Source organism: Sylvia atricapilla, chromosome 2 (assembly GCF_009819655.1).
Source record: "Sylvia atricapilla isolate bSylAtr1 chromosome 2, bSylAtr1.pri, whole genome shotgun sequence".
Lineage (NCBI taxonomy): Eukaryota > Metazoa > Chordata > Aves > Passeriformes > Sylviidae > Sylvia > Sylvia atricapilla.
This window is the reverse complement of record NC_089141.1, coordinates 91,865,143-91,892,623: the sequence shown is the minus strand read 5'-3', so window position 1 is coordinate 91,892,623 and position 27,481 is coordinate 91,865,143. Positions and strand designations below refer to the sequence as shown.

General features: G+C 35.7%; 1 protein-coding gene across 1 annotated transcript in view; it reads left to right on the top strand.

Annotated features, from left to right (window-relative positions):
• The window catches only part of MYO16 (myosin XVI), a 267,582-nt gene that overhangs the window by 47,427 nt on the left and 192,674 nt on the right, over positions 1-27,481 (top strand). Inside the window, exons 4-6 of the mRNA XM_066313833.1 lie at positions 6,898-7,006; positions 20,515-20,639; positions 24,368-24,493. Coding sequence (XP_066169930.1) covers positions 6,898-7,006; positions 20,515-20,639; positions 24,368-24,493 — 360 coding nt within the window. The remainder of the gene's footprint in view (positions 1-6,897; positions 7,007-20,514; positions 20,640-24,367; positions 24,494-27,481) is intronic.

Here is a 27,481-nt window from a genome sequence, read left to right as displayed (position 1 = left end):
GCTGAAACTGAAACTAGAGCAGTGTTGAGGTGACGGTATTGTTTGCCATGGGCTGTACTGAACTCACATATCTTTGTGGATAGCTTATAAACGTTTGTGATACCTTTTCATTTCTTTGTCAAGCCCAGGGGGAGGAAGAATAAAAAGTAAATATTTAGAAATAGGTATCCTGCATGGTAGACTTCTAGTCTCAAATCAGCCTTTTTCATGTTTTTTTTTTTTTTTTTTTGACATTTTGTTCTGGAACAGGAATCTTTTCTTTACTCTGGAGTGTGTAGATATTGGTTATTTATCTCCCAGATATATTTAGATGTCATGGGGGAGGGTCTTCCTTAAAGCTTTATGTGGAACAATGTTAAAATAAAAGTATTAAGTCTGCAATCAGTGTTCTGAGAGACAATATTTAAATTTAGTAAAATAGTTTCTAGATTGTTTTGTGCTCATAAAGAGAATACAAAAGAGATCACTCAACTTGTGTCTGTCAGTTTTCTTCTATCTAAGCAGGCAAAACTCATTTATGATGGCAGCAAGTAGGGAAATTTTCAGTGGAGGTTCTATAATTGTAATCACTAAAAACTTTTTTCCCCTACTTTTCTCATAGTTGTTTTGTGATTTCTGTAAAAATAATTTTCTGCCTACAGAAAATCTGTTGAAATGAGTTGGAAGGAAGCTTTTGAACTGTGAACAGCTGCTCCATCTCATTTAATCTTTTATTTTGTTGTCTGTGGTTTGCTAATATGGTGAAATCTTTACTTTTACTTCTTTTTTTTTTTTTTTTTTTTTAATCTTTGCCTTGAGAATCGTTCCTCATCTGTTCAGCACAGTGAATTTGTGTAAAGTGGTATCTAGTGCTAATGACCTAAACCACAACACTGTGTAGAGCAACTTTATTCCTTTTCCTTTTTGAATCTCAATCTTAATGACTGAGATTCCAACAATTCTAATAGGAGCCACAAAGAGGAGCCAGCTAGATTTGTGGGATTTGGTACCTTGAATGAAAACTTATGCTAGCCACTGAGGTTAGAGAGTAAAATTTCAGGGCACCATGGAGTTCATAAGGATGTGGGATTTCCTGGATGTTTCCTTATTCTCAAACAAATAGAGCTTTCTATCCTGATTACTTTTGCTTTCTTTTTAACTATTCATGTACTAAGGACTTTGGCAAGGATGTATGGTTAGCACAGTAACTGTGTGCATGAGAGCATGCAGCGGGGTGTGTGTGTAAACCTTGGATATCCTTCAACGAGCAAAACCTTTTCATGGAATTAATGAGAAAAAGTGAGTCAATAAAGGGGGAAAAATAAACTATGCATGTCACAGGAAGGGAAATGCAGCAAATGTTTTATGAAGAATTACATTTAATCTTGGTGTGTGTCCATGTTAATGGCATTTTATAAAATGGTGTGGTGTGTAAATCATGTGGTTATATTTAAAAAAAATATGAAAAAGTGAATTGTTCAAGCTGTTAATAAAAAAAATGCTGGCCTATCCCTGCAGGAAACTGATGAATGTGGATGAGGGAATACTATGTAAATGTTTCTACATTTGCATCTATATAAGTGTATATTGTTATATACATACGGAATATGTGCAATTGAATAAAAATAGATTACGAATATAAGAATATAAGTATGTATAAAAAAGTCAGGTTTTGTGATGGTGTTGACAGGTGACTGCACAATTTGCAGACAGCTAGCATACCGTAGAACAATTGAACCATTTTAAGAACTGTGCAGAAGCCTCCTGTTAGGAGGAAATTTTGCTTTTGGTTGGACTTTTTTTTCCATAGCAACAGATTTTTTTTTTTTTAATCTATCCTTTCTTTTTTCTCCTTTTTTTTTTTTTAATATCTACACATATTCTTCAGGGTCTACTGTATTTCTGATTGCCTTAATAAAACCTCATGGAGCCAATGGTAGTAATCCTAGATGACAGAGGCGATTGCTGGGACATCATTTCCATATTAAAAATATTTTATGATGCACCTGGGACTTTTTACTATATGAATAAAGCTAAATTACTTAGCTATTTCAAATATTTATATAACCTGCATGGCCCACAGGTTTGAGAGAATAATTTAAGGTATGCAACAGAAGAAAGGATTTTAAGAATTTCAGTGAATCATAGTCAGATTTTCAGGAATCTGATTTCCACCTAAAGTGCTGACTCTGGTTCTGAAAGCAGATCCTCCAGGAAACCCTTTTGAGCACGATGTTGTCTGGGTGAAAAACTTGTGACATTCTACCTGGGAAGGGAAGCAAGAGGTAGTACCTAGGTAGAGAAATGCCCAAATGTCTCCCAAGTCCTTAGGGAACCTTGGTAATTTAGGAGTCCTCAAACAGTGCCTAAAATCAGATTACAGTGCTGTCCGTATTGTTGTGGTTGCATTGAGTTTCTGGACATACAACCCTGTGGTTAGAAATCTGTCTCTGAATATTGGAGTTGGCTGGAGAAGGTTCAAGCCCACAGCTTTTCATATGGTTTTCACCTATCCTGATAAAGTTAGACTGCGGATTAAAAAAATTATAAGGACACATTCCTCAGAGTGGAGAAGAATGGAGATTCCTGGGCCTTTGTTCTTTTTTTTTTTTGAGTAATGGTAGGTAGATATATTTTTCATTTGGGAATCATAAGTTATATCACACCATTGGAAATAAGAAAGAGTAGGAAGGAATATTGACCATATTATAAATAGTACAGAAGAAAATTTTAAGACTTTCTAAAAAATTTTATACTTAATGAAAAATTTACCCCAGTCCATGATAAATTGATTTTTAGAATCAGTAATTATTAAGAAGAAACACCAAAAACAATAGATTGAGAGACTGATTGTTTATTGATTGCCTCTGAGTTAATAGTATCACTAATTAGGCTTCCTGACTGTAGAATGTGGATTATACTCAACTTTTAGCTTACCAGTGGAATTTCGACATTGATCCACTGGATGCAGCTACAGCAATGAAATCTGAGTAGTATGTGATTGCATTTGTGCTTGGGTGCCTGTCCCAAGGGACAAAGGTTAGCTTCTATAGGGACAGAGCACTCTAGAGGATTGTTCACACATGATGTCATGAAGTTCTTGTATATTCTTGCAAATCAAAATTTCCAGTGGTGCTTAGATTTCAGATGCTCTTTGGTTCTTTCCCCATCTTCTGGAACATTATCTGGGGAGAAAGATTTCAGCTCCTATGCCATCCTCTTAAGCAAAAGCAGTATTTTTCTCTGTACTATCCTAAATTAACTCCAAGTGTAGCTATACAAAGACGTGATCATGGGGTAAGTTGCAGTGGGGGATGTACATTGTATCATACATTCCACATTGAATCTGAAGTTGTTCATCTCTCTTCCACTGAGTGGGAAGTCACCTTAAACTCCATCAAGTCGGCAAAAAAATGTGGGTGTGCACACAGATTGGTAATGTGGAACTCTGCACATCTAACCTACCTCAGCTGTATTGCTCCTGAGCTCTTTCACTAATCTTTAGAGTTACCGCTTCATGTGGACATTAGCTATTCTACTCTGGTTTTCTGAAATCAAAACACTGAAAACATCTGAGATTCTACAGATAGCTATATAAACAGAAATTAAGACAGAATTTGAAAATACAAAGTAGCATGATCCTAATAAAAATTGAAGTGTTTTGAATCATCATTGCTGGAGTTAGAAAGGAAATATTTCATCCTTCCACTAGCCAAAGGTATTTTCTCTTTGGCAGCAGGCTCAGATTTCTGATTATGGGGCAATACTATGGAAATCTGGTAATGCCTGCTCAGTTATTATTGATCACCAGAGCTCAATCTCTTTTGCTGTATCTACATGTGGATGTCGTTCTGCGTAGCACAGATGCACTTCAGTTGCATTTTGCATTTGATATATTTAACTAGGTGTCCTTAGAAATGCTTAAAAATAAAATTTTTAAAGATGTTCCTTCTGTAGTCTTTCTAAAATAGAAACAATTTATCATTACAGACACATAATTACCTCAAAAATATTTTTGGTATATATGGGATATATTAAATAAAAATTTACAAAATATTTGTCATTTTTATTGATAAATTACTTGATAATAAGTTTGTGTTGAGAATAAGTAAGCCAGTAACTTTTCACATACATTGAGCACCATATGCAGAATTCAAGTGGGTTTTGTTGAAATGGAATAAATATGAAATAGCATTTAGAATATAAACAAGATATGCATGTAAATTTGGAAACTAATATCAGCAGCATGGGGACATTTTTCCTCATGTTTTCTTCAAGAGCAATGAACAGAAACCTAAGAAAGTAGGATTATATTCAGATAATCTGAATTCTGTCTCTTGGCACATCTGGGTTTCTTACCGTGTGGCCTACAAGGCTGTATATGGAATAGAGCACCCAAGTTCATTAGCACAGTTCTGGCCATCTGAATCTAAACTAAGGTACATCTATGATGTTTGCTACCTGCAGTGTGTTCCACACTAGTGGTGCATCCCTGGTTAATAGAGGTCTAGTCTTGTTCAAGGCCTCTGTTACTGATGTGGGCAGTGAGACAGAGCATGGCCCCAGTAAACTCAGATGGTGCAGAGCAGGGAGGCAGGGGTGATATGCCATATTAAAAATGCCTATTATTAAACTCATAAAATAGTTCTTTTTAAAGCAAGATCCTTCTTTTAGAAGTGCACCATTGTAGAGATTTGCTTCTTTACTTAAGTTCTTAGAGCTTCTCTTATGACTGCTTCCACTTTGACCAAACTTGACAAAACTGTTTGGGAGAATTGCAAACATTTCTCAAAAAATTAATTAATATAGAAAATATAGAAATACCTAATAAAAATTACTTGGATCTGTGTAATTCCATATTGTGTTCTTCCTTCTGTGATATTACATCTTAGAAACGAATTAAAAGTGTTTTGCTGACCAAGGTAATTATCCTACTTTTCCTGAATTTGATATGTCAAAGGTAATTTGGTTGCTTATCTCAACAAGGAAGAAAACATTCTTTTGACATTACCTGGAGATTATCCACTTGCAAGGAAGTATAGATACCTGCAAGACTTTGTGGGTTTTTGTTATATGCAAAGTAATGAGATATGAAATTGTTTTGCTTCCATAATTCTACCTTCACCAGCAAACTCTCATGGGTCAGTGAGCAGAAAACAAATAAAAGGTCATACTTCCTAGTAATGGAACAAGTACAATAGATAGTTGTTAAACCATCCCCTAAAGGTACTACGATTTTCAAATCCACTCTTTATTTGATTTCTTGCCATCTTTTTGATTTTGTTTTGCAGGACAGAAGGTAGAAATTTATTTTCATAGCATTTGTAAGATTTTAGACTTGGAAGTCTTCTTCTACTTCTTTTTCACTAAACATGAGAGTCAAATCTGCTTATCTAATTTAATTTAAAAATTCAGAAGATGTTATATCCATCTAATCTAAATTTGCTCTCTAGGTTTCCCTTACAGTAAGTGAAACAAGATAAGACTAGAAGAAAGTAGTGCATTTTGAAGGAGAATAGATTATTTTGCTGAATAGGATATGGTCTAATAGGACGTAAGTGATTTTTGAAACAGCTGAGGTGAGTTATTTTTGATGCCTGTCTGTCCCCTGGTCACTGTTGGAAACTCAGATCACCTCAGACTAACAGTTCAGCTTCAAGTGTGATAACAGAAAGCCTACATGAACTTGCTCATTTTTTGTGTCATATTTTACTCTAAGCCAGGACCTGAGCCTATTGCAAGTTTTTCTTTGATAGAATACTTCAGAGAAAGCCCCTGAAAAAAGCAGTCATGTCTTCTATTAATAATTTCATATTACATTTGACCTTTGCTGCTGTGGTTTTAAGAAAGGCAGTCCTTGGTACTTCTCATTTTTATTAGCTAAACTCTTTATCATACAAGGTGTTAAGAAAAGTAATTAAATTTACCTGAGGTCACACTTATTTCATAATTCCTTGCCATTAAAAGCCATAGAGAGAACATTTGAAATTATAATGTTACAACCTCTTAAAGAAGATACATGATAGTTCACTAGTAATGTAACTTCTACTGATGTAGCACTAGTAATGTAACACTAGTAATGTAAACTTCTATGTCCACCAGATATTTATGATATTTTCAAGGATGAGAGCCTTCTTACTAAAAATACATATTTCCCTACTAATTCTTACATTAACAATATTTAAATATAAATACAAATTTTCTTATCGTGCTGGTGGTTCCTTTTCAAGCTTTTCATTTCACCACTCCTCACCTCCAAGGGCTCTTCTTATTTGTCACTCATTTATATTGAATTTTGAATAAAACAGAGAAATTCCAGCCTGGCTTTTTTAGAGACTACAGTTGAAATCATCAAGCTCACTTTCATTGTCTCCACTTAGTGACAAATGGCAATTTTATTTAGCAATGGATGGTTCTCTTTGAGGTTCCATTGATGGATGAGGCCATAAAGAGGTCAGGCCAGCTGACAAGGTTACCCAGAGCAGCTGTCTGCCCATCCCTACTGCAGGCTGTCTGTGCTGCTTGTCAGTCAGCTTTTGAACCACTGCTGGTTACTGGTGCAGTGTTTTAAGGCAGGCTGTGGTCACTGACAGCTGACTTCAAAGTGTTGTGCTGCAAATGGTGGTGGTTCCAAAACTCACCCATGGGCAAGTCAGACATCTGTGCAGCAAATCCAGACTGGACAGCTAGTGTGGCAACAGCGTCAGCTGTCTCAAACAAAGCCAGCTTTTTTGACATTCATGAGTCCTTAATTTTGTCTTGGCTTTTTTGTGTGTTTGGTCTTGTTTCAGGTTATAATCAGCGTGCTGTCTAAGAACCCAAGCTTTGAAATATTTTTGAATGGGATAGTGTAAGGACTCCAGTTGTGTTTTGAGATTTCAGTATAAAAACCTAAATGCTTTTAATTCTTGTCTGTAGGCTGGAGCAAATGTGCTTCTGCAAGATGTTAATGGAAATATTGCACTTGATTATGCTGTAGAAGGGACTGAATCTAGCAGCATCCTTCTGATGTACTTGGAAGAAAATGGTAAGTCAGCTCTTCAGCTTCTGGAATGCTTTTATTGAACATGTCATAAAAATGATAAGGATGTGTATTGATCTGATGTAAGTCACACCAAATCCAATTGAACTATATTAGTTTGGGGGTGAAGGGGAGGAAGATGGTTTGGAACCACAAAAGTTTTCAGTGTGTTTAAAATGGAGCAACTAACAAAGGTTAATGGCAGTTGTCATTGTCAAAATTGCTTTTGACATTTTGGATAGAGATGTTAGAATGTAAATTCAAAGTGGAGAAACTGCAGCAACACAGAAGCTTTTAAAACAACTAATTTAACTATTTAAGGAATAGGTTTCACATTTTGTCTTATCTATACTCTCAGAGAACATTTTTTCAAGTGACAGACTTCTAAATAAATAAATCTTTGCAAAAAATTTGAATGATAATGCATATGATACCTCATCCCTCATTTAGAAATGTTATTATTGGTTTGGGGTTCTTTTTTAATTGTGAAAATATTGTATCTAGGTTTCTATTATGAATTATGCTTAATAGGTTATAGATGACAGGACTTGTATTGAAAAACTAGATGTGTTGCTCATCAATTCCAAACTTATATGAGAGTTCTGAAAGTGAGATTTATAGCATTACTTTTGACTATGAGAAGTTGTCTGAACATTGCATGTGGCTCATCTTAACACTGAGGAAAACGCATTAAGCAAATATAATGATAAATAATTTAAAAAGTGTACTTTCAACATTGTCTCCATATAAGGAATCTTTTTTAACATAAACTAACATAAATTATATTCTGTTAATGAACACTTAAGGAAAGGGTCAAGGAAATCACAATGTCAGATCCTAAACTTCACATATCCAGTGTACTGCATGTTTTATAATTTTGTTTCCCCAGTGCGTGGCAGTGTCTTCACAACTCTGGTTTTGGATATTTCTAATGGCAAAGCAGCTATTAGCTTCTAAAGACTGGATTACCTTGAAAAACACAGATATTTGTTGTCTAAATGTTCGCAATACTTTGATATTTAACAGGTAACATGCAAAACTCCTGTAGCATCCTGCTTACAGTGGTATCTCTTTTACTGTAGGTAGCAGAGGCACTATTCCTAATTAAACAGTGATTCTGTGAATGTTGGATGATACCAAATTAAAAAACTTTAACATTTTGAAGGTGACATCTACCTCTACTAACTTTAGATAAGTAAGCTTTAATTAATGATCCAGACCTTTGGGTCAATAGAGAGAAAGAGGAAATGCATGCATTGTTTCATCTCTTCCTAAACTGGCTAGGTGAGGAGAACTGACTTCCAGGACTATTTCTTTCTGCTGACTAATAAGAACTTAAGTTGACAAGTTTTAGGGTTAGATTTTTAGGATAAATCAATCCTATCCCTTGACTGCAATGAAAACCTGGTCTTTGGGTGATCAGTGTCAAAATGCCCATCAGCTTTGCTTGATCTGCTAGTATTATTCTTGTAACAATAGACAGCTCAAAGTATCCTTATTTTACACTTGACTTTTGAAATTAAGTTGGTACCTATGAAATATTTGTATAGCCTACCAAGATTTATAGTAACGGAGGAGAAGATTCTTGAAGGAAAATAAACTGTATAAGTAAGTATGAATTACTTTGAATTTCCAGACTTAATGTTTCTTTGTGGATTTTTTGGGTGAAGTTCTCCTTGTGGCAGCAATCCCCATGCACACCTATGTATGAATACCTCAACACAGAGCAAGGTCAGGACCAAGCCTCTTTATACAAGATTAGCTGATCCTGTAGTAAATACCAACTTCTGCCTGTAGTATTGAGAAACACCCTCCCATAGTCTCAGCCTTTAAATGCAATGTAAGTGGAATATTTCCCCATTCTCTGAACTTCCCTGAATTCCTAAAAGGTTTTAATTTAATTTTCATGTTTCAATTCTCCATTCAGTTGTGCATCCTGGTTTACCATGTTAAGAAGATATTTGTGTTTAGAATCACTCTAAATCATTGCCTCTAATTGCAGAGCTCACAGAGAAAAGTAAAATTAGGTTCCTTATAGCTTAGCTAATGAGAAAACAGAAATTATCTATTTATTTTGATGAATCAAAATAAGATTTGAACAAGTAGCTTTGAAGCCACAGAAAACTTTGTTAATTGGAAACATTAGAGTTTTTAGAAGTCTAGCATGTACATAATTTCTTACAGATTTTACCACTGTGGTAGTTCACTTTATCTGTCTAATTTTCACTGCAGATCTTAGTGACTGAACTGTTCTTCATTGTTTGAAATAATTTCATTTACCCTGAGGAAGTCCTGGAGCCATAAGTGACAGCAATAGCTTTGGATGCCTTTAATGCTTTATATATTTTGAAACATTTACTGGATTTAGTTCTTTGAGTTCTGCTTGTACATGATCTACATGATCTGTTAGGGCACAGGAGTACCACAACTGCAAAATATTGTACTTATCTAGCAACTGTCAGAAAGCTTCCATACACACTTTACTGTTATGGAATATAACATATGAGAATGTTATGTGGAGATTTTATTACTGAGATCTAATGAAATTTTTACTATTTCATTAAAATATTCTCTTTTCCTGTGCAGAAATTAGCTTTCTTTGCTGTTATATTACATTATATAGATAATGTTATGTTGCATACTGAATGTAATTATTGACTGAAAAAAGAAATTAGCAGACTTCAGTTACCTAAGAGAACATAATTCGAGGTACATATCCTCTGTATATTAAGAGCATTGTTTCTGTTGGGTAATAATTCTGGCATATTGTAAGGTTCATTTAAGATATTTCTAGTTGAGGATGGAAGGGAAAATACAGCATCCTGTTTTACGTTTAGGAAAGTTTTTGAAACAGCTTAACTGTATAATATTAGATTGTGTCCAGGGGGCATTCAGAAGCCTAGTGAGCTCATGAGCTCAAAGACTTTATTTGGATTGATTTATCTAAATCTAGTATCTGGTAGCCACTCTCTAGCAAACCCTTCTTACAGCAAAAGAGATACTTTGAAGGTAGGCATCTATAATGAGGCACATGAATTAGGATCTGAACTGCCTGCTTCTTTCCATGTGCTATGGAGGGAGCCCAGAACAGCCAGCTGAGACATAGAATTCTGCTGTGTAGATTGACTTTTAGGATATTTAAATTTACAGGTCTGTATGTAGGTGCCTATTTAGTAGGGTATGCTCCTATCACCAAAAGTACAGTTCTAGGAAATGCTGACTGTAGAGAGCAGAGATTTATTAATTTGACCAGCCACAAGGAAAACATCAGTAAAAGCTGTTAAAATTGTTCTGTGCCAGGATGTCATTGGTTTTCCATGTTACTGGTGTTCCTGTTTTGCTATGAAAAGAAAGTCATGACATTTAAGAACTTCAACATCTACCAAGTCAAGGCCAACTGAGCATAGGCCAGGTGGGACTGGAGATTCTACTTCTCTCTAGGCTCCCATTCCAGTGCTAACCCATTTTTATGTCATTTCTTTTCATCTTGTTTTCATTTGAAATTTTCTTTGTTGCCTACCTTACACCTTCACATCCATTCACTGTTTACTTTCAGGAAGTGTATCCCTTCAGAGGTGAATAATAATGAGGAAAATAATAATCCTCATTTAGGGCAAATTTGGGAGGAAACTTCCAAAGGGTTCCCTCTAGAAAGCAAATTCAAGTGGCTCGTATCCCACCTGGTTTGGGAAAAGATTTCCTTGGAGAAAAGTGGAAAAACTGTTCATTTAACCAGAAAAGTATTTACAGGCATGAAGATGAATAATAGTAAACAATAAATCTCTCACTGTTCTGAGGAGATGGCAAGTTCAGAAAGTCCTTGTCATGGGTTGTATCTCGGCTCACTCAGTCTCTTTTCAGCCCCTCCTGTTCTGGAAAGTGTTGTGTTCCAAGCCCCTGTGAGCCACAGGCCTGAGCTCTTGGTGTTTTTTCTGGGACTTCAGTCCAGAGCAGGGCTGGTCAGTTCCAAGAAACAGAAAAATCACAGTCTGGGGAACTTCTCTGACTTAGCTAGCAAAAAATTTACTAAAAAGTGAAGGAGAGCTCTCTTCTGCTGTCTGCTGCAGACAACACAGTCCATGAGAAGGAATGTAGGGGAGCAAATGCAATTTCTGAAAACAAACTGAGCGCTTCTTCTCTCCCCTTTTACTCTCAGAACGAGTCTTAAAGGTGCAAATCTTAATATCCATCATAAACAGAACATCATAATGATACAAGCATCATAACATCACCCTAGGACATAATATAAAAAGGTGATGCTTCTTTCCCTATTTGCACTGCTTTATTCTTAACCCGATTGATTATTGGAATCATCAAGGAAGTCCACCCAGAATCTCCCATAATTTTTGTTTTGATTAATTACAGCTTTGGGCTGTTAAGGCTTTTGCTAAGGCAAATCTTTTGAGTCATTAATGGCATTTAAAAAAAATCAAACTTTAAATGATTGCCAGTGTATTCTCTGTTTCTGGATGCAGGATGTTCTATTATATTACTGTGTCAGTGAAACTCTGATCATGGCATATGATCCTTGTTTCCTCCTTTTCCATTAGTCTGTTTTAAATATTTGATACTTTGAGAATTGTAACATTTTTATTTCCTTACTTGGTTTTTAGTTGTATAGTGGATGTGACACATTCACTGTAATTAATTTCCAAAAAAAGTTGTTGTCTTTGTCCTCCAAGATCTCAGGCTTGAGTTTTCAGTAGGATAACTGTGCTTTCCAAGAACATCAGCCTTGTTATTGAATCTGAGAAAGAATATTTGGACATTTACTTTCTTTTTTTTTTTTTCTTTTTTTTTTTTTTTCTTTTTTTTTTCTTTTTTTTCTTTTTTAAGAACTGTCTACATATCACACACATCTCAAAGCAAATTTAATAGTTTTCTTGTCTGTTGTGTAGTGAGAGTTTCATGCAGTAGCAGATCGTTACTTAAGCAAAAGAGAACCATCTGTTGTGATTTTATTTTTTGAAGAATGACTATATTTAAATAACATATCTACCCAAAGGTTCAGATGGTATTCTTTTTTCTACTGTGATACAAGTACAGGAGAAAAAATGGGTATTACTTTTCTACAAAGTATTTTACACAGTATTATTCACTTTCTGTGGGGGCAAATTAATTTAAAAGACCTGGTTAAAGGTTATTGACCTGCCATGATAATAGAGATTTCATGTACTTAAGCAAAATCTATTATGCTATTCCAAGCTGGCGGAATAATGGGTCTGTTTTGTTCCCTGAATATTAAAAGGATTATGTTCAGGTGTCTCAAAAAACTGCATATAGAGCCAAAATCATTGGCAAGCTCTATCCATTTAGGAATATTCAGCAGCAAAATAGAAGAAATGAATTTAATCTTCTGCCTTGCATCAGCAGGTAGAATAATAAAAAAAAAAAAAAAAAAAAAAAAAAAAAAAAAAAAAAAAAAAAAAAAAAAAAAGCTCTACATGTTAGTTCAGAACCCTGCGCACTGGAGACATCTTTTAACATTAGCCAGAAATAGCCAACTTGTCAATTACTACAATAAGGAGAATCTCCCTGGAGCCAACAGTTAACAACATATGGGATATATGACACGTACAGAAAAATCTAATTTAGAAGATTAGTGGGTAGGGATTTACTGCAAACCTGTCACTTTACAGTAATCCAGAATGTGATAGGAAGATGCACAAAAAATATTTTTGATTTAAACTGTAAGTTATTTTGAAGTTATCCATAAAATCTGGTGTGGTTGCACTAAAAACTCCCACAGAGCTGCTCGCCCATTCCCTTCTTGACAAGGACAGCAAGATTGCTTGCCAGTTATTGTCACAGGCTGAACAGATTCATTTTGGTGGAAATTGTCAACTGGAATAGACTCAGGTAGTGAGAAACAGGAAGGCAAACATTAGAACAACACTTTTGCTCCCCTCTGCCCAGTCTTCACTTCTTCACTCCAAACTTTTCTGCAGCACATGGAGCTAAGGGAGTTGGTGCACAGCAGTCTCTCTCTCTGCCCTTTTCTTCTTCACGCCTTTCCTCTGCTCCAGTGTGGGGTTTTCTCAGGTATGGAGCTCCTTCAGGAGTGTCTATCTGCTTTGCCACGGGTCACATTTGGCTGCCAGGCTCAGCTGTGTCCCGCTGAGAGTCTGCTGGAGCTGACAGCACATCCCCTGCCTCTCCCCATACAACCCAGCCCTACAGCCCCACAACTGCCAACACCTGGACAGTACATCTTGTGTGTTTCTCAGCACTCTGGCACTTTTGTGAGAATAAAGTCAAAATGAAGATCCTAGTTGTGTGTATTTTTCATCGGGATTGATTGTTATTAGTTAAAAGGAATGAATGTGTACACCAAAGTGTTTTAGCATTGAGGTTGTAGTACAGAAACCCTTGAACAGATCTAGTAATCCAGCAAGGGAGGAAAAACATTTAGAGTTTCTTCAGTGCAATCAAGAAAAGAAAGGTATATAAATCAATATTATTTCAGAAAAAGAATGGTCTAGACTTCAATATTTCAGACTATTTCACAGACATTAACGAATTATTGCTATTATACTGCAGTAAGAACTAAAATGCCAGCGCATACAGATTGTTAGCAGTAAAGATCAGCAAACTTCAGCTAAAACTAAATTCTCTAATCCATTTTCTGTTTTAGAACCATATGCATCATGATCTTGATTTATGCTTACAAATTTTCTTTCAAAAATATTGATGCAGTAGGTTGACAGAAAAATAGGCAATCAAAATGAAACAGCCTCAGGGTGGCTCAAATTTTTTTCACTTTGATTCTTGTTGATTGGGAACCACCTACCCATAAGGTTATCACACACAAAAAATCTATTTTCTGCAGAGAGCCTGATTAATTGATGGTAGGTGTTGGTGTTGCCACTGAGAACAGAGGAACAAATGAACTGTTTCAGAAGGTCCTTTCAGAAAATGAAGAACATGAAAAATGTGACACACTGGAAAATGTCATATCTGAGAATACTCATTTTCCTTTGGCTTTTGTGTTTTCTAATATAAGTGTGAATGAACTGCCCTAATTTTTAAGTTTTTTCTAGTTCTTGGGGGGCGTTGAAGTCTTAGATTCCTCTTAATATTTTATGCTTACAGCATGTTACCCATATGTTTCTGTCAAAGGGAAAGCCTTTAAATTCACTGTGCAGACTTTTGACAATGAAATTAACATTTAAAATTATAACCAGTAGTTTATGATCTAGTTTTCTAACAGATGCTAGAGGGAAAATGAGAATATTCTTGACTAATAGGATTTGCTAAGATTTAAAAAAAAAAAAAGATTGTGAAGAATATCAGAAATTGGGGATGCCCTTTCAGTATCCTTTTAGACAACTAAGCAAGAAATAATCTAATTCATTACCATCAGAAGTATATTGTCACTTTTTAATAGAATTCCTAAAACTATAACCTTAATCAATTTGGAAAAAAATGTCAGTGCCTGCAATGCACCCACAGGCCCTGTGACCTCTCCTCCACCCCATCTCCCAGGGGCTTGGCTGCCTGAGCTCCAGGGCAGCTGTGGTGGCCTTGTGACCTGGGAGCTGTCAGATGGGATAGAGCTAAGCTGTGAGGCAAGGCTGGGAGCAGCACTGTCATGACCTTTCACCCATCCTTTGTCTCTGGAGCAGCATTTAGTCCCAGGTCCTTGCCTGAGGTAGTCATGTACCCGCCCATGATCCTTGCTGACCCCAACCCTGGACCACTGGCTTGACTCCTTGCTTCATCTGATTTACCTGGATTTGTCACTAGAGACTTTTCTGGCAATCACAGGACTGCTGTTGGCCCTGGTTCTCCTCACCAACTCACCTTGGTTTTCTTTTTTGGGTACTGTGGGACTGTGCCCTGGTCTCCTGGATGGAGACCTGCCTGGCCTGCGTTCACCCTCAGCTCCTGCCTCCCTTGCAGGTGCTGAGTAGCCTGCTTTTACTGCTCTCTAACAAAAAAAAACCCCACCAACTATAACATATTAAAAACTTGCAATAAAATCTGTAGCGTAGAAATACCATCTGTGATCTCATTTCAGACATGATGTTTACCACAAGTAGCTGGAGACAGTGATATATTTATTTTGCTTCTGTGCTCTAATATTATTATAACAAATAAAATAATAAACATGCAGTACATATCCACAAAAGAATGCATTAATATTAAACCTTGAATTTGTGCCAACCTTTTGAAATAAATTACAAAAAGTATTTTTGTTTGCAAACAAGTTAAGAGACAGTTCACTTAACTAATTTTAGCTGAAAGGATCATCAATGTCCTATTGAAGAAGAGAGAGGAATAAAAGCATGTTCACTAGAGTGGGAGAATTGTCACTCTGATATCTACATGAGGAGGAGGTGGGAACTTCACTTCTAATAGCATATTCAGACTAGAAGGAAATAAACCCTAACAGCCCAGAAAGCCAACTGTGCCTTGGACTGCATCCAAGGCAGTGTGGGCAGCAGGTCAAGGGAGGTGGCTCTGCCCCTCTACTCCACTCTGGTGAGACTCCACCTGCAGTGCTGCACCCAGCTCTTGGCTCTCCAGCACAGGAAGGACATGGAGCTGTTGAAATGATACAGAGGAGGCCACCAGGATAATTAGAGAGATGCCTCATAGGAGCCTTTTCCTATGAGGAAAGGCTGAGAGAATTGTGCTTGTTCTGCCTGGAAAAGAGAAGGGTTTGCAGTTACCAAGTTGTAGCCTTCCAGTACCTGAGGGGAGCCTATAGGAAAGATGGAAATTTTTACATGGGGATGTAGTGACAAGACAAGTACAATAGTTTTAAACTGAAAGAGAGTAGGTTTAGATTAGATATTAGGAAGAAATTCCTTACTGAGAGGATGGTGAGGGGCAGAAACAGGCTGTCCAGAGAAGCTGTGGGTGTCCCATCCATGGGAGTGCTCAAGGTCAGATTGGATGGGGCTCTGAGCAATGTGGTCTCGTGAAAGGTATCCCTGCCCAGAGCAAGGTGATTGAACTAGATGATATTTAAGGCTTCTTCCAGCCCAACCCAGTCTATGAAACTAAACGTGCTTCACTAAACATATGTAATGATATCTTTAAAGGCAGACAGGCAAAACCCTTCAGCAACAATCAGGTGGTACTGCTGCAGTGAGTTAGAGCTATAGGCCTCACAAGTTTTATTAGTATATATTCTTTTGCAGAATCTGAAAACATTGGCTTCCCTTTTCACATAGTAAATGTTGCTGACATGTATCTGTTTATTTGCTGACCTTTAAAAATCAGATTCACATAATGCCAAGTGATATGCACAAGGGCTATTGAACAATGTAATCTCACAAAAATAATGCTGTTTACCAAGATATTTAATAGGCAGCCAGAAAAGTATTTCTAAAACCTTAAGCAAATAAAATAATAGCTACATCTGGATATTTCGATGAATGAAAAGTAATATTTAAAGAATAATACTGTGATTTTTTTTAACATGTCTATCCTATTCTATGCTGCACAGAAGAAAAATAAATTCTAAGCTATAATATCCCCTGAATTATAGAAGAGTAAGAGAGGCTCATCATACATGGGGTGAAAAGAGCCTTGCTGTATGTACAGCTCTGTGCAGGAAGGGCAGATATAGGTAAGAGTCAGAGAAGACTCAAGTATGAGAACAGAGATTGGCTTCTCAAAGCCATTGCAAGTTTTTAATGTATGTTTTTGTTTGCAAAATGAGATGCTGTTGACCTGTCCTTAAGAATGTTACGCCCATGGGAGAGAGAGACCTGCATGTTACATCAAGAGTGCCTGCTGTGGGTGTGTGCAATGGGTGTTGGCCAGAGCGCTTCAGTGTTTTACTTTGTACTGGTCCCAGGAATGGGTGTCCCCTCCACACTTCTTTGTTGTGGACGTTTGTGAGAAAAATGTTTTTAATGGCAACTCACTGTTCTTTTTGCCTTGTATTTCTTTATCACTGAAACTTTTGGAAAGTTACTTTTGCATTATTTATGTGAGGTTTTTCTATTGCTTTTGGTTGTCACTTCTATAACCATATGCCAGAGAAGGTGAGACAGCCAAAGCACATGAAATGGCCTTGTCAGGTGTTTTTCTTAAACAGTGAGAGGTAATTTATTTTGCAGCTTTTAGGTTATTCTCCTGCCTGACATCAGCAGTAATACTCATCACCAAATACGTGGCCTGCAGGGTCACTGCTGTTTCAACTGTTCCTTCCCCATCTTATCTCCTGCGGAATTCCTGACCGTGTAGCTCTTCTGGTTCTGGAGTGTTTTTTCCATCGTATGCCTTTTTTTTTTTTTTTTTTTTTTTGACTTTCCAATTTTTGAAATGTGAATCCATTCCCATAGTAGATGCCAATGTGTTTTTCTTCCTCTTTTTATTCACGCTGGCTGTTGTCCCATTTCAGTTGAATTTCTAAACCACATTTCCCCTTTGAAAAGCAACGTGAAGGTCATTCTATGATTCAGGCAGTGAGAGTTACTTACTGTATGAGTAGCATTTTTTTGTTCCATCTAAATTCTTGGAAAGTATCACTCCCAGAGAGCGAACTCCCCAGAATTATGAAGTTGATTAAGGGAAAGCACTTACTGGCAAGGTCTCCTTGTTTGAGCCTCACAGAATGATACATCTGCATGCTTGATAAATCAGCTTCTCAGCTCCCCACCACAGAAGTCTTTGCTTAAAGCCTAATAGCTCCTGAGTTCTTGAAATTCAAAACTATGCTTTTAAGACTGAAACTTAGATTATTTTTGCATGTTTTAATTTTTTTTGTGAAGGTAGGGAAAGAGAAACTATTGTTTATGTAGCATTTTCAAACCTACTCTGGATATTTAAAATGTGAAGTCTGTGGAACCATGACACTTTGGCATCCCTCTTTTGAGAATTACTGCTGTTTGTTTAATGAAATATGTATCGTTCATTTATACAACTATTAGTTTCAAGCCACTAAGCTGTCCTGAATAGGTTTTGGATTCACACAGACTGTGACTTTTGTTGCTCTGTGGCATGGTTTATGTGTTTTCTCTGAGCTGATGGCTGCATTACATTTATGATAGAAAATAATAGAACAGTTAATGCAACTGAATTAGTTTCTTGATTTCCTCTTCAACATGACCAGAGTTATTCTTTCAATGGCTAGGTACTTAGTGGCCCCAGATAAATCACACCAAGGTTCTATAAAGGCAATTTACAAGGAACAAGATCAATATTTCACTGTTAATATAACAATGTACTGATGTGTTAATTCTCAGACTATGTTGGATGTAAGTCAGTAGTAAATTGCTAGAATTTACTAGCAATTTACTCAACCTGTAGGTGTTACTGTAATTTGTGTTAAACATGATGAAGGAAACAAAGTCATAATAAATGTGTTTCACTCTCAGTATTTATTTTTCTTTTTTTTTCTGGGAAAATCAGAAACTTTATTTCTAATTTGTGGGTTGTGAACTTAGTTTTTGTTTTGAGTGCTTAAGGTATTCTCAGACAAAAGAGGTAGGAAATTAATTTCCACCCATTTCCTCTCTCCTTGAAACCCAAAACTTGTTCTAATTGTTTACCAGACATATCAAGAGTAAGAAAAGCTTGACATAAGTTCTGTCAGCAGTACTTAAACATTTCTGCCTTCATCAGGCATAAAATGCTTCATTTGTTTTTAAACTTTAATCTTTCTTACCTGAAAACATTTGAAAAAACTTCATCTGGACCAGTGAAGTTTCATTTTCTCTACTCAGTCTTCAATGTTTAGTGTTTAAAATGTCAAGTCAACACTGCAAATGATAATTAATTTGGGATGTATATTGCCCTTAGGTATTTGGTAGAGTTCTGTCACTGGGACAAGAGTGTTAAACCATTAATTTACTGTTGTAAAAACAAAATAGGTAGAAACAGAAAGAAAAAAATAATTAATTGACATCATGCAGCATTGGTAGTCTGTAAATATCATCAGGTCGTTTCAAATCATTACTATGAAATGTGATGAAGACATAAAAGATTTCTGACAAAAAAACCTTGATTGTTAGGAGACACTGAGAAGATTCTGGGAAATTGGCATTGTGTTCTGATCTAGCAACTTTCAGGGCAGTGGGATGTTAAACACGTTCTCCTTTTGGGGACATTTTCTAATTTAATCTATCAGTATCATATCACATGAATGCTTGCAGGGTTAATCCAGATATAAGAAATGTAATTTTATCCATCTCATGTTTGTATTTGTGTTATACATTTGGTGTTCTTTAGTATCATTTAGGGGACAGGTCATAAAAATAACAGAAATAGAACAGGGCTCGCACAGAACATTTCACTTCAGAGCTGAAACCCTTACAAGTGTTGCAGAACAGAACATAAAGCAGCATGTACAGTGGCATGTTGGGAAAAAAAAATTGAAATTCTTTCATGAGCTACATATTGTGCACCCACTTATACAAATTCCAGGGCAGATTAAAATGAAGAAACTCAAAATTTACCCTGAAACATGCTTCAATTGTTTTAGCAATGTAAAGAACTTCAAGTACTGATGAAGATAAAATACTGAGTGAAATGTATATTAATTAATTTATAATTTGTCATTTTTCAACTCAGTGACAAATGTGGGAGAGAAACAAAAAATAATTTATTCAATATGATTTTTTTGCTATGTCATGGCCAGAATAGAATTTTTATTCTCAAATTGCATTTTCTATATATGGGTTTAAATAATCCCATGGAACTAGAAGCAGAAGGATGAAGCCCCAAATTTAGGTTATTTATTCCAGTCAAATTACAGCCAGTTGTTAAGTTAACCACTTCACACTTTTGTTGTACCCTGGTTCTTATTTTAAACCTCTGCAGACTGGAGATCATGCTTTCTTTTGGTTATAGACTGCCTTATTTACCTTCTTTTTCACACTCTTCTTTGACAATTGTTCTTTCCATAGCAATGCTGACACAACCAATCCCATTCCTTTCATCCCCTGCTATTTGCTCCTACTGTCACACCACATTTTCTCTTGGTTTATGGAGCCTTGAAATGGTCTAGGCTTAGCTAGAGAGCTAATCCCAGTTAAAAATAACCCAGGCACATTAAAAAGTGTTGAGTTTTAATGTAATTTGCTTGACTTCACAATCTCTCAAGCAGTTCAGCCACCCAATTTGAGGGACTGGTCTGGGTACTGTGATGTATTTGCAGGGTTGAAAGAACGCAACAGCAAAAAAGTTAATTGAATAAGTCTCAAACACTTGAGTCGCTTCCTTAAATTTTTAAATTCTTTTACCAATCACAGCTATTTCACACTCCCAGTGGGTTTCATGATATTGCAGCACCTTTACCTGCAACTGCTCTTGCAGTCAGTAGGACATCAGGGTGGTTTATTGGATACAGCTCACTGACTTAAATCATCCATGTATTGACTGATAAAGGTAGGAGTAGACTTTCTGGTAACTGTAGGTAAGTGAACACTCAAAAATTTACGCTAAAGTCTATTTAAATGTTGATTGACCTCTTAAAAACCCAGAACACAAAATCATATATCTGCTCTTTATTGATGAATGAAACAGCAGAAGGTTTTATCCCTTTCTTTTTCCAGGTGTAGAGCTGAATTCCTTGCGCCAAATGAAGATTCAGAGAGCTGTGACAATGCTTACAGACGTCCGACAGCTCGTCTCAAGTGGGGGGAGCGTGAATCAAAAGAATGATGAAGGAGTCACCCTGGTGAGTGGGAACATGTAATCACCACCCTGGGAGTATGCATGCATTGCCACAAGTTCAGCATGTTTGCAGGGCAATTCTCTTAAGATTTTTGGTTCTACCTGGTGTTTTGAAAACAGATGTGTGTCAATTCCATGCATAATATGGATTTTAAAATAAGGTAGAGCAACATCTCAATGACAACTTTTTTTTCTCCTGGCCAATAAATTTGCAACATAAAGTTTAATAGCAAACATATTAACACCATAGTTTAAAGCTGCAGGAAATCATGTGGTCTCTCACATTCTGTGTGAGAGAGGGGCTCAAACTTCACTCAGTGATCCCTGGTTTTGGCTCATGTCTCCTGGCTGAGCTCTACTAAAACACTCTTTAATGTAGCAATCCAACCTTGATTCAGTGTATTGAAGCATTTATATGGAAAAGTACTCCTACACCCAAATTTGCATGTTATTTGTGGTGGAATTTATTATAATTTTTCTGCAAATAGATCTTCTATCCCTTCGTTTTGTCAGGACTTCCATTTCTTCAGCTGCCAAATAATTCTAAATTACTGTGTATTTCCATAGCATGTCTGTGGAATGTTTCCATTGCATATAAATTCTTCAGCACCATTATCAATCGATCAATCAATAAATGGTAAATCAGCAGCATTTATATATTGAATAAATTTTTTAAAGCACCTTGTTTTTTTCTGCAAATAGTGTACTAATATAATTTGAGCATTAATAATTATTACTATCATTTCTGCATTTGCATTGAATTACATTGCCTGATACTGAATTAATATACTAAATCATATTTTAATACCTGTGGAGTGTTTAAGCTCTAACCAAAATAATGATTAGCCTCATATCTGGGTTTAATCCAGCCACTGGCTCTCTCTAGAAACAAAACACTGTGACTTTTGGCGTGGCAACTCCAAGACAATTAACTGTATTTCAAAACAAGAAGGAAGCACAGAAGGGGTGGGAAGAAACAGCACAAGTTTTAGTTTATTTCGTAAAAGCATTAATTTACTTTCCAGTTTTCTGATATTTTTATCTAAGCTGCTAAATCACATAGCCATTGTACTTCTATTGCTATTTTAGTCAGAATTGTCTGAGTTAAACTGAGTTATAAACTTAAATAAATCTTATTGTATAAAACCTTTCCTGTAGGTATCTGGAATAATTGAATACATTTCTGAAAGATGTTTAACAGAACTGCAAATACTGAGAGAAGAACACTGTGGATACTTTGGGAGTTTTGCTGTTTGCTTAGTAGAATGTTGACAAACATTCTACATGAACAGTTTTTATGCAAGAGTTTTATGCTGAAATCTGATTTTTCAAGAAATAGATACAAAATAGATAGTTTTGCTTTTCTTTGAGATTTCTATTATGTGAAGCTTTTGTTTGACACACTGGTGGAAAATCTAGAACTTGTGAAACTATTATCTCTTTATTCATGGGTGTTGAGTCAGCTGGTCTGTAGTAGTTGTAAGGATATCAGAGGGTTCTGGAAATAGTGTTTTGTTCCTCTACATTTATCTGTACAAAAAAAGACAAGTGTCTGTTTTAAGTCTCAAATCAGTTTCGCTTTCTCTTGACAAAACATGTATCTAAGTCCATGTGTAAGTTCAGATGAATCAAGCAAGAATTTATTGTTTTAAATATATAAATACACACATTTTCACAGAGTCACAATACCTTCATTTGTGCACATCTAATGCCAACAGACACAGCATTTTTACTGCTGTATTCTCATGGAATAGTTTTTCTTTGAAGTATTTCAGCCATAAAATATTTCCTAGGAGCTTTTACACTGCTTTAAAATAGCACTTGTCAAGTTGATGTCTGAATAGAAGATGTAATTTCTTCTGTTAAAGCACACCCTCCCTCCACCATGAAGCTATGTCAAATTACAGGAAAAATTTGATTCTGCATGCTATGATTTCCAATGTACAAAACCCTCAAAGTTCTGCCCCCAGGGGAGCTTTGCACCCCTTCCAGGGGAAGATTTTAAATGAGTTATACTGTATTCCTTCCCTCTGCATCAATCATGTTCATAGTGAAAACTTTATGCATACTCTGCATGTGCAGCTGAACCAGAAATAGCAGCTAAGGGAAATAGTACCCCAAACTCTCATTTTAGTGTTTCCTATTCTTACAGTGACTTTGGAACTACAGAGCTGTAGTCACAGATTTATTGCAAGACCTTTTTATTTCCGTTATGCATCCGTTACAATCACCAGAAAAAGAATATCTTCCTCTAACAATGCTTTAAGGAGAAAAAGTCATGCAGTTGGGCTGTGCATACAGGGAACAAATATAATCTGACTTCTCAATTTCTGCAATATTCTATGCCCTGTTCTTACTGACCAGTGTGAGTATGAAGTTCTTCTAACCAGGGATGAGCAGTTATATATTGCCAAGTTCCAAATTCAGGTCTTGTTCCCCTTGTTCCCAGTAGTGAAGGGAATGTTTGAAATCACAGCAGAGGACTACGAGAAAGTAAAGACCACTAAACTGTAACCCGGACCAGTCTCATTATATGAAATACATGTCTACACAGTTATTCACCATGTATAAGAAACAATTTCCACCAAAACCTGCAAATTACATTTTTTCCGATATAGGATTCCTTATTGCATTTTCTTCTTCTGCTTGATTATTATGAGAGAAAATAATTTTGTTGCCCTGTTATATCTTTCTCTTTTTCTCTGTTCACAAGACCTGTTTGGTATTATATGGTTTATATATTTATTTTGTACACTTGTTATTTGTTTTAAATAAAATCCCAACATGGCTGCTAGGGTTTTCTATATAAAAAAAACTCAACATATAGTGGAATTGAATCCCAATATAAATGCCAAACACATACAGAGCCTTAAATAATAATACATTGCAAAAAGATAATGTCAAGCTCCTCAAATCAGCCATTAATTAAGATTTTTCTTGTGTTTCTCTTTTCCTTTTCTTGCTGTTACCGTTTTCATACTTTATCACTCTTACAGTGTTTGCTGCTCAGATTGACAAGCCCTGAGCAAACATAGACACTTTGAAGTTGTCCCTGCTTTAGCAGCAAGTGGCACTACTTGACCTCCTAAGCTTCCTGCTGACCTGTTTCTCTCACTTTGTTACTGTATTTCCCCCCCTCCTTCTGTTCCATTTTCACTCTTAAATGAAGTTTACAGATATAGAAAATCAACTAAAATTATTTAAACAATTACCAATTAAAATAATTAAGTATTTAGGGAAGCAGTTAAAGTATAGAAAATAAAATCTTTCTGGTTTAACATTGAGAAAGTATTTTTGTCACTAATTTTGTGCTGCAGTCTCAATGTTCTTGGTTTGATTATGTGTTAATGAATTAATTTTGGAATACTGACAGCTTAAATCTGGGATATTTGAACTGCCACAAAAGAAACTTAGTTTTAGGTTCAAAGAAAGCTCAAGCTCTGTTAAATCTATGATTCTGCCTTGAATGTATTTGAAAGCATATTTGCTTGAAGTTATGTGAAAAGTAATAGGCTAAGTTATTTAGTGGCTCACAAAAAGCTAGAATTATTTTTTCTTGTTCATCTTTTTTATAAATGCTAAAAAAGATTTCACAGTGGTTTTCTAGCCTGTAATAATCACATGTACATTTTGTATTTGCTATAACTCTGATTTAGTAAAGATATGAAGTAGTATACCATGGATGAATTCTTTGACTATTAACATATGCAAAATTTAACTTTTATATTGCAGCTGCATGTGGCTTGTGCTAATGGATACAAGAATGTTGCATCTCTGATACTAGATCATGGGGCAGATCTCAATGTAGTGGATAATCAGTACTGGACACCCCTACATTTAGCTGCAAAGTATGGACAGGTAAAGCATGATTTTTCATCTGCTTCTCTTTCCTTTATGGTAGTCTTTTGTAGCAAAAGCAAATGCTCTCAAGTCAGGGAGACTATTCCTACTATAATGTAAAAATCTTTCTCATTCATGTAGGACAGATTAGCATCTCAAATGACAGAGACCATTTGAGAATGAACCTCGTGAAGTTATCAACCCAATGCAGCTCAATCTACCACCAGCAACAGTTTGTCTACAGCAAAAACTAGTTTGCGTTGACATTTAAAAGGAAGACATAATAAACACTTTGTCTGGGTTCTTTTTTACAGTCTGATATCAAAGTTTATTTAGTTAACTTTTTTTGCTGTGTGTATTTCTGTGAATAAATGTCCAAAATTCTTTAAGCTGTTATGCTCAAAGTTTTCCAGTCACTGAGTTGTGGAAGTATGTCCTAGGTTTGGGAGTTAGAGGCCATGCCTAAACATGACATATCCCTCTTAATACATTTTCAGTTTTCTTACCTTTTCAGTTCTCCTTCATCCTCACTCTACCTAGACATGTGCAGTGAGTTTTTGTGACACTTGAACCACTTTAGAGTTCTCCACAGCTCTCCACCCACCTCAGGGCTCACAAATCACCACTTACCCATAGGTGTCTTCCTAAAATCTCTGTGATGCATCTTAGCTCAGACTTCAGCAAATGAATAATACACTTTATAAAAAGAAAATAGTAAAAATGTACCAAAATTTATAGTAAAATAGTAAAAAAAAAGTGTTTATTTAGATTAGTTAGTTCTGCTGGGTAATAGATTTCTCCTACTGAGATAACCTGTGCCTGTTCTTTTATAGTGTCAAAGCCCTGCATATTTTCATAATAGATTAAGTAATTGGGTTATATATAAAAATACATAAATATGGCCTGAAGTGTCTTCTCAATAACTTCAGGTAGTGTAAATTTACAGAGAAAAATTTCACACAAAAATATACTGAGGCAAAGTTTTGTTTGCAAGTGAGGTATCAGGGGTATTTTGAACTCCCGGTAGATTTAATTTTCTCCTCCTATCTTACCCTGTGCTGTCCTGTAATTCTTCTACAGTTCTTCTACTCTCACTGATCCCTCTGCACTCACTCTGTCTGTGTTCAGATTTCAGTAGGGCAAGAAAGCTCTTACTCAGAAGTAAGGGATAGCAGTGATACAGTCCTGAGCTTCTTATTCTCACGTTTTAGGATAGCTTGCATGTTAGGACTTTTTACTGCAACCATGGTTATATTACAGCTGTACATTTCTTCTGTTGTGAAGCTAAACCCGAGTTCAATTGAAGAGGACTTGAAAGAATTCACTTTAAAGGGCTGGGAGAGAACTTACCTTTCCTTATGTAGGTGTGTAGCATGTGTATGCTTGCAGCACTAACTCTGGATGACTTGATATACTCTTTTTCTTGAGAAGATAGGTACTTTTCTTTTTGAAAAAGGCCTGTGCATGTAAAGTTTGTAGTTGAAAATGGCTAATGGAAAAAAAAGTCTTTCTTTTCAAGGAATTCTGAGAGTTAAGATTGCTGTTTTTGAAATAATCCTTTTCGTTGGCACTTTTATTGAACTGCGTCTCCCTTATATCCCAGATGACCATAGTGTTAATTCTTTCCTATTTCAGGAGCTTTCAGTGAGGAGTCAGGGACCAGCTGCACTAGTCTCCATGCAACCAGTGTGGGTACACACAGAGAAAGACCATGAAGGCACATTGTACTCTTCACTAAAATTAGCTAAATACTGACCGAATAACTTCCCTTTGTAGTGTTAGTGAATGATGAAGTTTAGAGATAACTTATTATCATTATGTAGAATTTGCCAGTGTTATTAAGGGGATAAATATAGCTTTCATGTGATTCTGTTTGTAATAAAAAAGTAAATAAATTTCTTTATAAAAGGGACTTATTACATATCTTCTTTCAGTAACTACATCATCAGGGTGTTTTTAAAATTTCCTTTCTTATGATGATAATTTAAAAATATCTTTTAGCCTAAGAATGAATTCATCATAATTGTAATTGCATAGAATGAATGCATAGCATATTTATAATTCCATTTTGAGTAATTAATTATAGACTAATATGAGCATTGTTTCTATTTTGGGTAAAAGTAGTATGGCAGAAAGGGAATAACCTTAGACAAGCCATGATTTGGATAGTCTTTTTTAGATTAAAATATATTTATGAGGAAATAGTTAATTTTAGCCAGAAGTTTTAATGTTCCCTGAGAAAGTAATTTTTATAAATTCTGGACTTGACCCTTACAGTTTCACACTCTTCTAACACGTGTTTGTGGCATATTTTTTAAAAAAGACACACTTGAATAACTTGCTACAGTGAAAAATCTCTATCTTGTACTGGAAGACTGTCATAAAATCTATTTGGTTTTAGTTTGTTGTCCTTTTAAGTTCCTGGTAGGATTTCTGTCTTTCCAGAAATGTATTTGATCAGCAAAATAGCTCTCTTATAGCTATTTTAGCTATAGCTGTCTTATAGCTGTCTTTCCTGTCTTATAGCTTGTCTAATAAGCAATGATCCTTTAATGAGTGGTCAAAGAAATTTCAGAAAATCTGTTTTAAACCATTGTCATTGAATAGTTTTCTAGCACTGGTACTGTACTACCTGCAACCAAACCCCATCCAATATAGGAATAACATTATATTCCAGGAGTCATAAGGCCTGATAATTTTCCTGTTTATAAAATGGCTACAGATGTCTTTTTCATGTGGAGAAGCTTCTCACCTTAATAAAATGCTATTGAATTAGTTATAGAAATTACAGATTTTATTTTTAAACTACTTTATATTATAGACCTTACATACGTATATTTTGCGTATTATCTTAAAACAAAAAGTTGTGATATGAAGAAATTGTTACTCTATTTTAGAGTGACATCCAGACTCAATTGAAGTACCTGAGCTCTACTTATATATTATTTTATATTTGGAAATACACAAAATGGGAAAAAAACCCCACACATTTTGCCATTTGTAGGA